We start from the raw sequence: 13,962 nt of genomic DNA, 5'->3' as shown, positions 1-13,962 counted from the left end.
TGCCCTTCATCTAAATACCCCCACTCCTCCTGGGAGAAAGAGACAGCGATGTCCTCAAACGTCACCCGCACCTGAAACACAAACCAGAAACACTCAGAGACAAGTGGAGGGGCTCAGCGGGCATTAGATCTCAGCTGGATTTATTATCCTAACATTTTATCATTGAAAAGAGGGCACCAGGACCGCTCTTCCCCAGGAAATGCCAGATTTGTTCCCTCTGTGTTGCCCCTAGAATCAGTTTCCTCCATAGACCCCCAGGGTTTTCAAATCAAACTGGAAAACATTCTCTAATACCAGAGACAGAGAATATGAAATGTCATTGCCTGGATAAATCACATTATAATAAAAAGGAAGCTATAAGAGCATTATCCAGAACATCAGGAACATCTGGTTCTATTCCATCAGGAGGACTCACTGTGCTGAATCCTAACAGGGCAGGACGAGTTTGGTGTCCTGGGCAGTGACATATCTCCCACTGTGATGTACTAATTCTGTATTCAGGGGTGTTGAAACCATGGGCACATAGGGATCGTGCCCCAATCTCAAACAGATATTTGGTTTCCTTCTCTGCAGGGCAAAGGAAAGGAGAAATTAATACTTACCTGATAATTTCCTTTCTTTTGCATTCAGGCAGCTCAATCCACAGAAATGGGTTATGAACCTCTACCAGCAGATGGAGACAGAGTAAAAGCTGATGGCACGGACATATAGCCCTGTCCCGACATCAGCCTACAAGTATTCTCTGGAAAAGCCAAACTGTGGACAAACTGATTATACTTGAACTATTTATGCTTCCAACCAAGTGAGAGCACAGAGCTCAGTCAAAAGAGCTATTTACTAAAGTAAGGAGCTGGTCATGACACTTACCAATCCTCAAACGAGTAACAGATGTAATACTCTGAATCGTTCATACCTAAAGGACAAAATGAAAGCAAGATGGCAGCTGAGGATGGACTGTGGATCGGCCTGCCTTCCTCAGAGGAAAGAAAATTAAAATTAAATAAAAAATGTCATCAGGTAAGTAGGAAATTCTCCATCCTGTTCACTCAGGCAGGCCAATCCACACCAGTGGGATGTACCAAAGCTGCCAATGGACCCAGTAACATTGCACATGCTAAGGCAGGCTTCCTCCTGTGCCCAAACGAGCAAGCGAATTGCCTGGAAGGGTGCGTAAGGACAACTGCTGATGACTTCCATAATCCAATAACGGACTATAGTTGCCCGCGCCGCTGGCTCACCCTGTATACTTCCGCCATGGAGAACAGTTGACCAGACTGACTGAGAGGATTAATAACCTCCAAGTACTGCATCAGATGCCACTTGACAGCCAGAGCACGCAAGAGACGATATTCACCCTCCTCTGTATTCCTCTCCAGTGTGGCAGGGAAATAAACAGAGTCAAATGAAATTCCAAACCACTTTGTACTGCCCCAAGAGTCTCAGGCAGGAACGGCTCATGGCAAGAAAAAGCCTGCAGCTCGGAAACTCGACGTGCTGAGCAGATTACTCCTAGAACAAAACAGTGTTCAAAGTAAGTACCTTCAAGAAGAAAACTATATTGCAGTTGAAAAGGTAGGACTCGAAAGGAATCCACAATCAGATTAAGTTACCATAAGGACACTGGGAGCCACAAGGGAGGATGAAGATGCTTAACTTCCTTCATGAACAGAGACACATCTGGATGGGGAGACAAAAACCCACCAAGAACTCTGTTCCTATAACAGGTGAGTGCTGCCAGTTGAACCTTTAAGGAGTTAAAGAGCCAAGTCTTTAAGCAATCTGTCCTGAAAAATTCCAAAATGAATCAAATTTCCACTTTGAGAGGCTGAGAACCTCGCTCCTCACACAAGGCCTCAAAAACTCACCCAACTCTCACATAAGCCCGAGATATAGAAATATTCATATTTTTTTTATTTTAGCCTGATGCAAAGTGTAAGCACTGCAGCAGAATAACCCTGCTTCAATAACTTGAGTCCTCTCAAGGGCCAAACTGTAAGAGAAAATCGACCCACATTGTCATGTAGAATGGGTCCCTACAGCCATACATCCTTCCTGGGTGGTAGCCTAAGAGGCCTGCCCACCAGCAGCCACTGCAGATCAGCACACCCCAGCCATCGGGGCCCAATCCGTGGCCACCAGAAGCAGGGTTTCTATTGTAATCTTTCAAACAATAAATGCCCATTAGTGTCCATGATGTGAAAACTGTCCCGCGGCCATGCCTGGATGAGAGCATCGATCCAAGAACTTTTGGATCCCTTCCTTGACTGAGGAACTTCAGAACCCTGAGCAAGACGGCCCTTACATTGCCCTTTCCAGTAATGTGGCAGACTAATATATCTAGAAGATGTGCTCATTCTATGGCAGAGCAACATCTATCTCTCTGTCACTTGTTAGGTTTGGTTCCAGACTGATGATTGATGTAATCCACAGTTGCCACATTGTCCGACATTATCCGGCCCATCCGAGTCTGTAAATGCTCAGCGGACCTTAAGCCCGCCAGCCAAACTGCTCGTGCTTCCAACCTACTGATGCTCCACTGATGATCCTTGGTGTTCCAGCGACCTTGCATCAGCAACCTGACAGTGAGCCCCCCAACCTTGAAGGCTCACATCTATCATAAGCACTAACCCTTCTGGCATTTCACAGGAAAATCCCTCCTTGAGATAATCCGCTTGCAACCATTATTGGACGCTCACGTCTAATGGCAAGCGAAGCTTCACCATGCAGTCCTGAGACTGCAGACTCCACCAGAAAGCAACGTGCTTTGAAGAGGCTGCATGTGCTCTCTCACCCAGAGGACAACCTCGAAGGTGGCTGCCATCAAACCCAATTTCTGAAGAAAAAAAGCACACTGTTGGGCAAAAGGCCCTTTTCTGAGTTTGAAATCGAGCAATCAACTTCTAATACGACTCTCTGCCAGAGACACTCTGCCCTGCTTCATATCGAAACAAACACCGGGCTACTCCCATGTCTGAGATGGCTGTAAACCGCTTTCAGCCAAGTTCACAACCCAGCCTTCTTGTAGTAATGAGATTAACTTGCAAGAAGCCAGGTGACTTTCTTCCATGCTTCTGGCCTGAATCAACCGCTACCACCATGACCTTAAAGAACCTGGGTGCTGTGGGCAGCCCAAAGCCTGACACTGATCATGATGTCCCAGAACGGCAACTGCAGGGACCATTGATGTTGCCTGTGAATGTGCAGAAATACCTGCAGCAGGTCTAGAGACACAAAAATTCCCCCAATTGCACTGCCAGTGACACTGTGCTCAGAGTTCCCAGACAGAAATGAGTCACCCGCAAATATCAATTGACTCCTTTGGGCTGAAAGGATTCCTCCTTTCTGGGTACGCCCAAAATAAATGGAATAGCAGCCCATGTTTTCTTGCAATTTGGGAACAGGAATTAAAGCCTTCAAGCCCAGCAGCCTCCTTAAGTTAGTCTCCACTATCACTCTCTTCCGTAGGGAGTTGCAGGGAGAAACCATAAAGGCATCTGGAGGAAAGCAAAGAAAGACCAACATATAGCCTTCTCTTATCACTTCCTAATGGCCCGACGTGATCTGGACCTACCTCTGAAATAAGTGAGATAGATGCCCGCCTATCGCTGCGCCAGCAGGTGAGGCTGCAGATCTTCACTGTGAAGATCAAGGTGCACCGTTCCCGGAGCCCGCATTCTTCCCAGGCTTTCTGGGCCAAAAGGTTGAGACCTCTGAAAAGTCGATCCCCTATAAGGAAGAATACACCTGTAGTCTCTAGCATTGCCTCTTGTCTCAAAGGGACACGCTGCCTGCTGGATACTCTCTGGCAAACGAGGGACCTGGGACTCCTCTGATCTAAATGCCATTTTCTCCAACTCACTGCCAATAAAAGAGAACCCTTAAAGGGTAACTTCATGAGAGAAACTGAGAGGGTCCTTAAGCAGGAGGAGCTGCTGCTGCTGTATGAGGGGGAGAAGCATGAAGAAGAGCCTGAGCGGATGCAGAGAATAAGGAGCCCACAGAATGGATTCAGTGAGAGGCTGGGGGATGGGAACAGTCCCAGGCTGCATCCCCTGCCCCCCTCCTACCTGCTGAGCAGAAAGCCCTGCAGCCATTCTCCTGCCCCTTCTCCAGAGCAGGATTTCCAGCCCCGGCTCCCTCCCTGCACGGTCCCTGGGCTGGGGGATGGGATCAGTCCCAGGCTGCATCCCCTGCCCCCCTCCTACCTGCTGAGCAGAAAGCCCTGCAGCCATTCTCCTGCCCCTTCTCCAGAGCAGGATTTCCAGCCCCGGCTCCCTCCCTGCACGGTCCCTGGGGTGGGGGATGGGATCAGTCCCAGGCTGCATCCCCTGCCCCCCTCCTACCTGCTGAGCAGAAAGCCCTGCAGCCATTCTCCTGCCCCTTCTCCAGAGCAGGATTTCCAGCCCCGGCTCCTTCCCTGCCCGGTCCCTGGGGTGGGGGATGGGATCAGTCCCAGGCTGCATCCCCTGCCCCCCTCCTACCTGCTGAGCAGAAAGCCCTGCAGCCATTCTCCTGCCCCTTCTCCAGAGCAGGATTTCCAGCCCCGGCTCCCTCCCTGCACGGTCCCTGGGGTGGGGGATGGGATCAGTCCCAGGCTGCATCCCCTGCCCCCCTCCTACCTGCTGAGCAGAAAGCCCTGCAGCCATTCTCCTGCCCCTTCTCAATCCTCAGCTTCTCCCTTAACGGCTGAAGGTAGAAGAGGAAGGAAGAGGACGAGAGCAAAGCAAGAAGCGCAAGTAAGAGGAAGGGGAAGTCGAGACTGGGAATTGTGGGAAATGTAGTCCTAGTGCGTGGTTTGTTGTAATTGGCTGATTAATAAAGCCAAGTCCAGTTCTGTTCATAAAATCCAAAATGGGTAACTCTGCAGCCTCTCAGAGAGACTGGGGAGCAGGGGGAGGGGAAACAGGAAAAGAAAGAAGGAGGGGAGAGCAGGGAGGTGGGAGAAGGAAAGAGAGAAAAGGGAGGGATTCTGGGGACAGAGCAGGGTGAGGAGGCGCAGGAGGGAGGGAGACTGGGAAGGATCAGGGAGAGGGTAAGGAAGAGAGAGGATGTGAGAGAGAGAGAGCCCCCTCTGACTGCTGCCCTCTGCCTCCCCCGCCCAGCACTGACAGCAGGAGCTGAGGCTGCACACAAGGCTGCAGGATTCAGGATCAGCTGGGGCTGCGCTCTCAGGAATATTGGGACTGGCAGACTGGGAGCTCAGATTCATACATTATACCTGGAAGGAGAGCATCAGCTGATGAGGAAGGAAGCAATCCTGGAGCTAGGACCTGCCCTCAGGATGATGTGGTATCCTCTAGCACTGAGAATAGTTCTCCAGGAGCAGGGGCCCAGGAGGGAAGACTGGGAGCTCAGATTCATACATTATACCTGGAAGGAGAGCATCAGCTGATGAGGAAGGAAGCAATCCTGGAGCTAGGACCTGCCCTCAGGATGATGTAGTATCCTCTAGCACTGAGAATAGTTCTCCAGGAGCAGGGGCCCAGGAGGGAAGACTGGGAGCTCAGATTCATACATTATACCTGGAAGGAGAGCATCAGCTGATGAGGAAGGAAGCAATCCTGGAGCTAGGACCTGCCCTCAGGATGATGTGGTATCCTCTAGCACTGAGAATAGTTCTCCAGGAGCAGGGACCCAGGAGGGAAGACTGGGAGCTCAGATTCATACTTTATACAATGAGCAGGAGAAACTCTCTATAATCTCATTGTATAAAGAAAAAACAGCAGCTAAAGCAGCAAAATATATGCTATCCTGCCATCAGACCACAAACGAAACATGACTAGGGAAGATATGGAACACAAGAACACAAACATTTCCATACTGGGTGAGTCTGAGGGTGCATCAAGCCCAGTATCCTGCTTCCATTAGTGTTCAATCCAGGTCACAAGCACCTGGCAAGATCCCAACCAGTAAATAGTTCCCATGCTGCTATCACACATTGAGAAGCAGTGGCTATTCTCTAAGTATACTTGGTTAATAACAATTTCTGGACTTCTTCTCCAGGAGCTTGTCTAATCCTTTTTTAAACCTAGCTATGCTAATTTTCTTAACCACATTCTCTGGCAATGAATTCCACAGCTCAATTGTGCATTAAGTGAAAAAGAATTTTCTCCTATATGTTTTGAATGTGCTACTTACTAACTGCCCTTGGTCGGGACCATTCCTGTTGCTTCGGTCCTAAATGATGGGCCCTTTCACAGATTATTTTTCCTCTCAGCTCTTGTAGGTCCAGTTCCTCCAAGAGCCAGTCCTCCAAAAAGGTACTCACATTAACCAAATTTTCATCCTCAGCCATCCCCACAAATCTGATGTTAGACCTGCGGGCTCTGTTTTCCAAGTTGTCGATCTTGAGTGTTTTCTCCTGCATTTCTCTCTCTAATGACTGCACACGCCTCTCCAGTTGCAAAACATCGTCTTCCACTGTCGACACTTGCCTCTCAACATGATCAAGTCGCAGAGTAATGTCAGATAAAGATGATTTAAGCTCCTCAGTTTGAGAAGATATATGTGACAATCTTTCATCCAAGGCTGAGGCCACTGCATCAGTAAATTTTACAATTAGAGCTAAGTCACATCCTTCTGCAGTTCCAGCTCCCATGCAGTCGACCATTTTGGGCAACGCTGGTTTCCCCTTCTCTTTCTCTCGTTTAACCTACCCCTCCCCCCCAGTTCTCTCATCAGTTACACTGTACAGTCCTGTTGGCTGATTTCATGTTGTATGGAAACCGATGTCATGTTTTCTTAACGAGCGTCAGTATATAAAAAACTATAAATAAATAAATAAATAAATAAATAAAGCACCATCCAGTCAGGGGTTCGCTGCATCCACCTCAAATTAAGCCAATCAGTTCCTGTATCTTTTGGCACCAAGGTAGAAGAAAATTCAATCACGTGCGGTGTGGAATTGTACACAAAGGGACAGACGGTACCCGGAGCTCAGCTCGGTGCTGCCGGCTAAGCCCACCACATCACGTGACTCTTAATCATATTTTAATCAAGTTTTTTCACTAGTATGTCCGCAGTGGCTTTTGAAGAGAATACTGGCAGGCTGAGCTCACTGCTGGGGTATGTGTAGGGTGAGGTCAGCTTTGAAATCTGACTCTGTCTCCATCTGCTGACAGGGGAGCATAACATTGGTCCTGAGTCCATCTGTCTACACTAAGAAAAACAAAATTATCAGATAAGGAATTTCTCCAATTTCTTCATTCTTTTTCTGTCTTCAACCATAGGTCTGCCAGCTGCAGGGTTTTACATAAGAAATGCCCTTCTGGGTCAGACCAAAGGTCCATCAAGCCCAATATCCTGTTTCCAGAGTGGCCAATCCAAGTCACAAGTACCTGGCAAGTTCCCACACATTAGATAGATCACAAGCTACTATTGCTTATTAATTACCGTAATAGCAGTTTGTGGATTTAACCTCTAGGAACTTAGCCAAACATTTTTTTAAACCCAGTAACACTAACTGCTGAAACCTCAACCTCTGGCAATGAATTCCAGAGTTTAACTATGTGGGGAGTGAAAAAGAATTTCTTTGATTTGTTTTAAATGAGCTAATTGCTGACTTCATGGAGTGCCCCCTGGTCCTTCTATTGTCTGAGAGAGGAAATAACCAATTTACATTAACTTATTCGAGTCCTTTCTTGATTTTGTAGGCTTCTATCATATTCCCCCTCAGTTGTCTCTTCTCCAAATTGAACAGCCCTAACCTCTTTAGCCTTTCCTCATAGGGCAGCCGTTTCATGCCCCTTATCATTTTGGTCGCCCTTCTCTGCACTTTCTCCAGTGCAGCTCTATCCTTTTTGAGATGCAGCAACCAGAACTGCACACAGTATTCAAGGTGTGGTCTCACCATGGAGTGATAGAGGCATTATGGCATCCTCTGTTTTATTTTCCATTCCTAATAAATCCTAACATTCTGTTTGCTTTTTTGACTGCCGCAGCACACTGGGCTGACGATTTCAATGTATTATCCACTATGACACGTAGATCTCTTTCCTGGGTGGTAACTCCTGAGATAGAAACTAACATTGTGTAACTAGAGCTTGGGTTATTTTTCCCTATATGCATCACTTTGCACTTGTCCATGTTAAATTTCATCTGCCATTTGGAAGCCCAATCTTCCAGTCTCACAAGGTCCTCCTGCAATTCATCACAATCCACTTGAGATTTAATTACTCTACAAAATATTGTATCATCCGCAAATTTGATTACCTCACTCGTTGTACCCCTTTCCAGATCATTTATTTATTTATTTTTTGAAATTTTTTTATTTCTTGAATTTTCATAATTTCAATTACAATCGAAACTATATTAATAAGGAAAAAGGGAAGAAAAAATGAAAGAACACAATTTTCATTGCGATTCAAAAGCGTTAAGCAATATAAAGAATATCTTCCATATTATAAGCAAATGGGGAGACCCTAAGAAATAGAACAAAGCGGTTAATAGGAAAACATTCAACATGCAAACTTACAGGCACAAAGTTATTTGCAGATTACTTCTAGTTAAGCCTTCTCTTCTGGATTCTAACTGGAGTGAGAGTCTAGGTATGAACGTAGTTGTTTTATTTCTGTAAATATATACTTATTATTCTGATAAATCAAAATACAACGACATGGATATCGCAAATAGAACTTAGCTCCTCTTGTCACAATCTCATTTCTTGTAGCCAGAAAGGCTTTTCTTTTCTCTTGAGTTCTTTTGGTAATGTCCGGAAAAACTCTAGTTTGAAAACCATAAAATAACTCAGACTGCTTTTTAAAGGATCTCTTAAGACTTCATCTCTATCAGACATTTGAAGAAAAATCACAAAAACCGTTGCCCTCTCTTCAATCCTTGCTTTGAGTGATTTCTCTAAGAAATCTGTTAAATTATCTTTATCCATCGCCTCTTCTTGAAATACTCTCTCTTTAACTTTTCTTCCAGGAATATAATGCAGTCTCGACATTATTTTTTATTTATGTATACCGACATTCATCTCAATTGAGATATCACACTGGTTTACATTCAGGTACTGTAGGTATTTCTCTATCCCTAGAGGGCTTACAATCTAAGTTTTGTACCTGCGGCAATGTAGGGTAAAGTGACTTGCCCAAGGTCACAAGGTCTCCTGGTTTGTAGTCCACTGCTCTAACCACTAGGCTATTCCTCCTCCCAGTACTGATGCAACCCAACATTACTCTCTGCATCAAAATGGTACTGATGCAACTCCAATTCTCTCTGCATGAAAGGTGCTGATGCAACTCCAACATTTCTCTCTGCATCAATGGCAGGGGGTGGCAGGAAATTGGAATCAAGCAGTTACCAACAAGGGCCCTGAACTTGGCAGTCGGTGAAACATAAGTATGGGAAAATAAGTGGGGGAGCTTGCTGGGCAGATTGGATGGGCTATTTGGTCTTTTTCTGCCATCATTTCTATTTTTCTATCTTTTCTATGAGAATAGTTGCTCCCCTGTGTGAATTCTCATGTGACTTGTGAGGGCATCCTTCACAGGGAAGCTTTTATTACATTCACTACATAAGAATGGTCGCTCACCTGTGTGGATTCTCATGTGACTTGTGAGGGCACCCTTCACAGGGAAGCTTTTATTACATTCACTACATGAGAATGGTCGCTCCCCTGTGTGGATTCTCATGTGACTTGTGAGGGCACCCTTCACAGGGAATCTTTTATTACATTCACTACATGAGAATAGTCCCTCACCTGTGTGGATTCTCATGTGAGTTGTGAGGGCACCCTTCTCAGTGAATCTTTTATTACATTCACTACATGAGAATGGTCGCTCCCCTGTGTGGATTCTCATGTGACTTGTGAGGGCACACTTCACAGGGAATCTTTTATTACATTCACTACATGAGAATAGTCCCTCACCTGTGTGGATTCTCATGTGAGTTGTGAGGGCACCCTTCTCAGTGAAGCTTTTATTACATTCACTACATGAGAATGGTCGCTCCCCTGTGTGGATTCTCATGTGACTTGTGAGGGCACCCTTCTTAATGAATCTTTTATTACATTCACTACATGAGAATAGTCCCTCACCTGTGTGGATTCTCATGTGAGTTGTGAGGGCACCCTTCACAGGGAAGCTTTTATTACATTCACTACATGAGAATGGTCGCTCCCCTGTGTGGATTCTCATGTGTTTTGTGAGGGCACTTTGGTCAGTGAATCTTTTATTACATTCACTACATGAGAATGGTCGTTCCCCTGTGTGGATTCTCATGTGACGTGTGAGGGTACTCTTCACAGTGAAACTTTTATTACATTCTCTACATACGAATGGTTGCTTCCCTGTGTGGATTCTCATGTGTCGTGTAAGGACATACTTCTCAGTGAATCTTTTATTACATTCACTACATGAGAATGGTCGCTCCCCTGTGTGGACTCTCATGTGTATTGTGAGGGCACCCTTCTTAGTGAATCTTTTATTACATTCACTACATGAGAATGGTCTCTCCCCTGTGTGGACTCTCATGTGTATTGTGAGGGCACCCTTCGCAGTGAATCTTTTATTACATTCACTACATGAGAATGGTCTTTCACCTGTGTGGATGCGGTGGTGCAACATTAGCGTATTCTTACGAGTGAAATTTTTCCCGCACTCACTGCAGTTAAATGGTTTGTTTCCAGTGTGGATTTGCTGGTGTTGGGTGAGGTTTTTGTACCTAACAAAACATTTTCCACCTTTACTGCATGAGAATGGTCTCGCTCTAGTGTGGAGTTTTTGGTCTGAGATAAGTATATTCTGGCTCTTGAAGCTTTTCCCATGTTTACTATCTATAAATGGTCTCTCTCCAGTGTGGATTTTGTGATGTAATTTTAGCTTATACTTACTAATTAAACTTTTCCTCCAATTACTGTAGGGGAAGAGTTGCTCTGGTTTATGTATGTTTAGTTGCACTTTTAGATTTTTCTTCTGACTGTAGATTTTCCCACATGTACTGCATAAAAATAGTGTTTGGGGTGGGTAGGATTTCTGGTGCAATATTAAATGCGATTCCTTACCAAAGCTTTTACCACAGGAGTCACACAGAGAGGATTTCTTCCCTTTCCCCTCCCCCTGGTGAAGGTCAGAAGTCTTTTGATCACTGTTATTACTCTGGGAGGGGCTCTCTGTGCTCACGGATCTCTGGGGCTCAGGGATGACTTTGACCTCCATCTCACATGCAGTGACTCCATCCCATGAGTCGCCTGCAGGGTCTCTCTGCTTCTTCTCTGACTCCTGCTGACTATTCCTTGTGTTGCTCTTCTCAGTCCCCTGTGAAACATTCTCAAAGACATTTCCTGATTCTCTTGGGATCAGTCCTTCTTCCATATAATGTTCTTCTCGATTCTCCTCCTTTATATGCTGTATGACCTCATCACTTGCTGGTGATAGAAGAAGACATTAATCAGATATTAGTGATCAGCAAATGGATCTGGGTTTCTGATCCTATAATCACTGCTCTGGCAGAGCACACAGTGATAAAGCTGCACATTTCTTACCAACCACTGGTGACCATGAAAAACATCTAACAATGGGGTTTGTACCAAAATCCTTATGAGATGAGCTCCTAAATATGTATAACCTAGAGGAGAGGAGATATGATAGAGACACTTACATACCTGAAAGGTAATAATGCTCAAGCAGTAAACTTCTTTTGAATGGAAAATAATTTGTAGAGCAAAGGTTCCAAGAAGGGAGATTAGGAATAATATCAAGAGATATTTTTTGTTTAAAAGAAAGTGTGGTGGATGCCTGGAATTACCTCACGGAAGTGTTGGAGATGAAAACTGTAACAGAATATAAAAAATAATAGCAGGATAAACACAGAAGTGAGAGAAGATGGAGAGAATGAGAGATAAGAGGTCAGTAACGTAGGCGAGCTTGCTGGAAAAAGAGCAGATACTCCATAGATAAAACCTGAGAAGAGAAAACAGGGAGGAGAGTGGAGGGTAGGATAAGCTGGGAGGGGAAGGATGAGAGTTACCACGGAGGGACAGGACTGAGATTGATATCCAGAGAAGGGCAGGTGTGATGTGTTTTTTAAGCCTACTTTAACCGTTGTATTGTGAGAGAAAATGACACTGAACAAACTGCAATTTACAAAAGCTTCTTAATGGAAATAAAAAATTTATTAATTGAAATCTATTACATGCTATATTAATATCTTGTTATAAAACTGGATAGGCAACAAGTGGCCTATACAGGAAGCAAAGAATCAAGCTACAAATTAATATACTTTCTATACTCACATCAAGTACACAGGTCAGTGAAAGAAACAGCTTTGCTTGGTTACTTCTCTTTTCCATCAATTTTTATAGGTTTCATAATATGCACTGCAAGCTAGAAAGTGTATTGCTCTAAATCAGCTCATGATTGCTCCATACCTACACTCAGGGTCACATTTTTCCTTATCATGCCAACTGTCACTGTGGCCTAGTTTCTCTTCCCCTTATCAGCTCCTAGCACGCACGTCCTTGGCTTCACAGATTTATTTTCGTACTCAAAAAACATAGCCTCATTTTCCTGTTTATTCACTTTCTCAATTTAGACTTTGAATTGCTGAAACTGTAAGATCTTTTTTGTGCAACTTGTACACGTTGCCCACTGGGTTCAGATCCAGGTGCCTGGCCCAGACTGGTTCTGGCATCAGCATATTCACAAGTCCAAGGTCAGCATTTCATCAGATGACAGGAAAGACAGTGAGATTCTCTTAGAGTGAGAGGTGATGGCTTAATGAGAGGAAGAAAACTTTGTAAAGCAATGGACAAGACAGAAGACAGAATGGCCGAGGAGGTGGAGAATATGGGAGGCTGACAGGCACCTGATGTTCCCAATGGACAGAAGTGGGGAATGAGATTGGGTAGGGTCAGCGTCAGGAAGAGGAAGGAGAATGGATCCGTAGGTAGGGAAGAAGGGAAAAATGGCCATGAGACAGCTAGAAGTGTGCAGACAAGCTGAAACCTCCCTCTTATATCAGTGCAGGAAGTCGCGGGGTAATGACAGTCATGAAGCAAGCTCAGACCTCTTGTATCCTGCTGTTCATATTCAGCTAATTGTAAAACAAGACTGCACGCGACCGTACGTGCACCTGGGGGCGAGTGAGCAAAGATACGCTGGAGTTTTAAATCACGTGCACAAGTACGTGTGTATGATGAAAAATTCGTCCAGCATGTGTACTCGAGCAGATGTAAAGAACATTTCTGCCTTAAGAACTTGTCGGCTTTAATGCGTACAGGGAAGAGGATTTTAAACCCTGCTCAGGTTAAAGCCGTTCCCAGTTTTACCCATTAGCCCACCAGTATGCCCAGTCTATCTCAGGGTCATCCAGACCCTTCCAGTTCTTCATCCTGCACTCCCCCCAATTGAGCAAGACCCCTCACCCTATCGTGTTAGTCCTAAAAAGTGATTTCTGCAGACTTACACCTCACCAGGAGCAGCAGGAAATATACGCAGCTAACAGTGCGCCATGAGCAGTGGCCGCTGGATTTACACACTTAACTGCTGGCCCCGCCCCTTTTTTAGCACGAGCAAGTAATTAGCAGCTTTTGAAATTCATGTCGCTCACGTGCGGCCACGTATTCATCTTTTAGTGCGAGTAACGTTTTTAAAATTTGGCCCATTCAGTTCTGTATCCTGGTCCTGCTGCTGAGGGCTCAGTCAAGTCCCTTGTGAAACTTTGTGGATGCTCCCCAGCAGGTGCCTCATGTAAGACATCTGAGATAAATTCCTAGACTGCCTCGCAGGGGCCGGTCTCACGTGAAAAGAGACAAACAACCAATCTCAGGTGCCAGCTCAGATCCAGAGCAATGCTGGAGCTGGAGACAGGAGAAAAGTCACAAACGACCTTCAGTAAATCAGCCCTCGAGTCCGCTAAACATGCAGATAATGCAATTTTTACCTAGGGAGATGAGGGTCTCATAATTCTCCTTCATCACCTCCCTGTAAAGCTCCTTCTGCCCTTCATCTAAATACCCCC

General features: G+C 45.3%; 1 protein-coding gene across 1 annotated transcript; it reads right to left on the bottom strand.

Moving 5' to 3' along the window:
* Positions 1-9,087: 9,087 nt before the first annotated feature.
* LOC115082611 (gastrula zinc finger protein XlCGF57.1-like) lies at positions 9,088-13,962 on the bottom strand. Its single transcript, XM_029586825.1, has 2 exons — positions 13,885-13,962; positions 9,088-11,368 (listed from the first exon to the last, which is right to left on the bottom strand). Exons 1-2 carry the CDS (start codon positions 13,916-13,918, stop codon positions 9,432-9,434), a joined length of 1,971 nt encoding a protein of 656 aa, XP_029442685.1. The 5' UTR covers positions 13,919-13,962; the 3' UTR covers positions 9,088-9,431.

Source organism: Rhinatrema bivittatum, unplaced genomic scaffold (assembly GCF_901001135.1).
Source record: "Rhinatrema bivittatum unplaced genomic scaffold, aRhiBiv1.1, whole genome shotgun sequence".
Lineage (NCBI taxonomy): Eukaryota > Metazoa > Chordata > Amphibia > Gymnophiona > Rhinatrematidae > Rhinatrema > Rhinatrema bivittatum.
Note: the sequence above shows the minus strand (reverse complement) of the source record. Positions and strands in the feature narration are given on the sequence as shown.